This window comes from Ostrinia furnacalis, unplaced genomic scaffold, assembly GCF_004193835.3.
Source record: "Ostrinia furnacalis isolate ACB-3 unplaced genomic scaffold, ASM419383v2 OfSCF0398, whole genome shotgun sequence".
NCBI classification, from domain to species: domain Eukaryota; kingdom Metazoa; phylum Arthropoda; class Insecta; order Lepidoptera; family Crambidae; genus Ostrinia; species Ostrinia furnacalis.
The window spans coordinates 941,292-944,900 of NW_021130637.1; the positions used below are offsets into that span (position 1 = coordinate 941,292).

The window sequence follows — 3,609 nt, forward strand, 5'->3', positions numbered from 1 at the left end:
AAGAGAATAGATTTATTTTTTCTATGTATATTTTCGCTTTGATAAAGTATGCCAATATTAAATCAATAACCCACAAATACCTTATAACAGGCCACACCCAGAATGAAGGGGATTCAGTTCATTCCACCATAGAAAAATCTATAAANCATACATACATACCTCTACAAAATTACCTTCTCAGGACTACGGAACCCTAAAAATGCTATAATTAACAGATTTCAAAAAAGGAGGAGGTTATTTAATTAAATAAATAAAAATTGTGGCTTTCGTAAAAAAAATGACTAGGCAGCATGGTCCCTGACCTTAGCCTGTATGTGTAACACCGAATAAAAAAAAAAAAATTGGCGCTCAATTTTTTTTTGCTATGCTCACAGGCTATGCTAGAAAAATAATTTCACTTGTAAAAACAATTTATTAGATCTCGAATACATTCAAAATGGAATACGAATTTGTAATCAAATGCCCTAACTTTGAAAACGTTGGTTATATTCAAGCGGGGGCAATATTAAATGATAAACATGATCGGTCAGCGCCTTCTGATTATCACTGGAAAATTCTTAAATGCAGGTATGCGCAGGGATAATGTTAAAATTGTACTTGTAGATTATTTTAAATCTAGGTAGATGACCTACCTAAAGGTATACCTAACTGTAATTAGGCTTTAAAGTTTTTACAATATGTGCAATAAAATTAATGTACTTACGTAAGTACTTAATTGAAATCAAAATACTTGGTATTTATATCAGAGGCTCGCGTGGAGGTAGTAAGGCTTGAGTTCAACAAGATCCTAAAGAATACAATAACCTCGGATACATTTCCCTCAGTTTTAAAGACTAATAAAACTAAATTATGTACTTACATTATTGTTATGAAACCAATAAAGTAGTTATTATTCATTAATTATTATACTTTACCTATTTCACGAAGGATGATTTTATTCTCTAATTCGTCCATAATGGCGTGCCCGGATAAATACGATTTGAAGAAAATTCACATCATATTCAACAAAATTGGCGATGATTATGATCAACTCAACAGTCTATTTCAGAAATTTTCATTAAATCAGGTAAATAGCCAGTTTTTTCAATTTTTATATGTTTTCGAGCTTACTCGTGTAGAATTTTCATTTAGCCATTCTGCATTCTCGGCCTTGCGCAACTTTTTATCTACATATTTTAGGAGGGTTCTATAAACCCGGTTACACCAGAGTTGTATGAAATGTGTTTTCAATATACCATGACTGCAAAACTTGCACCAATATGGAATTTGGTTGGAAACGAATATTTTGTCAACAATCGGGATTTCTTGATAGCAAAAGGACCACAAGAAGGTGTTCGATACCATATATCGATAAGAGGTAATTAATTAGAAACACCTAAATAGAAATAAACACGTAATTAGGCAATCAATATAAATGATCGGTGCTTCTTCATCAGAGGCCAATGCACATGAGCTTCTTGTTTTTTATTTACAGACAACGAAACTATTTTAAAACTAAAGCCTGTAAAAATACATTTTATTAAATCAGATAATGATTTTATGCCAGGCGAATGGATCAGAATATTACCAAGGTAAGAATAATGTAGGTATTATTATTATTAGCTTTCAAGAGGAAAGCGTATCTTCACCTTAAAGGCCGGCAACGCACCTGTAACGCCCCTGGGTCTGCGGGTGTCTATGGGCGACGGTAATCACTTACCATCAGGTGATCCGTCTGCTCGTTTGCCTCCTGTCACATAAAAAAAAATATCGAAATGTAAAGGACAGTGCCAGGGTCTGGACCAAGTGCTGCCCAGAATCAAACCATAGTGCATTTTGTTCCTCAGGCCTATACTAATGTGTAAACTGAAGCGCACTGAAATCTATCCCTGGAGTTAAGAGAAAAAAAGAGTTTTGTTTCGAATTATTTACATACAAAATATCATCGATGTATACGTACTACGCATAAGATTTCGCGATTTTGGCATTAAATAACACTCGCTATGTTGAACTTAACCATATTGCATCCGTACACGTTACTTTAATGCGATTTAGACATTCTTTATAAACGATCTAGCGCTGTTTTAATTGTTTGGTAAGTTGATAGAAATTCATTATTTCCAAAAATGAAGCAAGAAGTTTTAGTTCTATATCATTGCAAAAAATCAATTTATTGGTGTATTAAAATCGATTATTGGAGTTATTAAGCTAAAACTTCTTGCTCCATTTTGGAAATAATTAATTTCTGTCAAGTAACCAAACTACTGCAACAGCGCATGATCGCTTATAGAGAATGTCGAAGTCGTACTAAAGTAAGGTGTACGGATGCAGTATGGTTAAGTTCAACATATCGCGTGTTATTTAATGCCACAATCGCGAAATCTTATGCTTAGTACGTATACATCGATGATATTTTGTATGTAAATAATTCAAAACAAAACTCTTTTTTTCTCTTAACTCCAGGGATAGATTTCAGTGCGCTCCGGTTTATAAATTAGTATTGGCCTGAGGAACAAAATGCACTATGGTTTCATTCTGGGCAGCACTTGGTCCAACTTCCATACATGGATTGGCACTGTCCTTTAATTTAGAGTATCTTTTTATTATGTACCTACTAGCGGCCGCCCGCGACTTCATACGCGTGGATTCCGTTTTACCCCCTTGGGGTGGAGTTTCGTAAAATCCTTTCTTAGCGGATGCCTATGTTATAATATCTACCTGCATGCCAAATTTCAGCCCGATCCGTCCAGTGGTTTGGGCTGTGCGTTGATAGATCACTATGTCAGTCAGTCAGTCACCTTTGAGTTATTGAGCCTGTGCGTGCGCGATGGCGATGGGCGATGCATGGCGATCGCCATCATCGCCATCACCATCGTGGACGCCGGCAGCACACGTACAGCCATTTCTACTCGTATTTTATTTGACAACTCTCGTCACTTATAACACTTATTATCAAAGCTACGAGCAGTTTTTTGACCCGTAGTTATAAAAGTAAAACCACCTGGTTAAATTTATCAGCAAAGTGTGCTTTGGTTAGCTTAATTTTTGGTAAAGTACCTACATAATATTAGTTAACAGTTTTTCATTAATGTAGTGTAATTTACTTGTCATAAAATTTTATAATTGGTTGTTTAACTACGGATCAAAAAATAGGTAGGTAGGTATTTAACTAAATAAACAACTTGTTTTTCTTCTAATATACCTAATTTTGTCAATTATTACTAGTCTCAACAAAGCTGTCGTAGAAGAATGCCTCGATGATTTGCCCAAGTCTGGACTTTTTAAGTCCTATAAGGATATACGGCGTCACTGGAAAAATATTGTAAGTACCTTACAATAACGATATCATGTGTACTGTACCTACTTACTAAAAATATAGTTTCTTAAATTTTATTCGTCCTATACAACGTGCTCTTTTTGATTTCCTGGAACTCTAGGGTATTAATAAGACCACTTCAAAGAATGGAATGGCATTAGACTTTTTGTTAAATTAAAAAAAAATCGACTTATTTTTTCATACGAAATTATTTAAAAACTTAATTTTTCACTGAAATAATTCATAATTTACATACACTTATCAATATAAAGTCTGCACAAAAAGAGGTGACAATTTTGAAAAAAAAAAACTAG

The 3,609-nt window shown here is 34.2% G+C and overlaps 1 protein-coding gene across 1 annotated transcript; it reads left to right on the forward strand.

The window, feature by feature from the left end:
• Window positions 1–482: 482 nt before the first annotated feature.
• On the forward strand, window positions 483–3,329 carry LOC114363283 (uncharacterized protein C18orf63). Its single transcript, XM_028318966.1, has 5 exons — window positions 483–567; window positions 928–1,066; window positions 1,180–1,357; window positions 1,475–1,571; window positions 3,205–3,329. The coding sequence occupies exons 2-5, from the start codon at window positions 929–931 to the stop codon at window positions 3,317–3,319; spliced, it is 528 nt and encodes a 175-aa protein (XP_028174767.1). The 5' UTR covers window positions 483–567; window position 928; the 3' UTR covers window positions 3,320–3,329.
• The last annotated feature ends 280 nt before the right edge of the window (window positions 3,330–3,609 follow it).

Bases quoted from the DNA above. Each gene is read 5' to 3' on its own strand.
- LOC114363283 (XM_028318966.1), top strand. From the start codon at position 929: ATGATTTTATTCTCTAATTCGTCCATAATGGCGTGCCCGGATAAATAC. The intron at 1,067-1,179 runs GTAAATAGCCAG...TACATATTTTAG, and splicing joins AGAAATTTTCATTAAATCAG to GAGGGTTCTATAAACCCGGT. The intron at 1,572-3,204 runs GTAAGAATAATG...AATTATTACTAG, and splicing joins TGGATCAGAATATTACCAAG to TCTCAACAAAGCTGTCGTAG.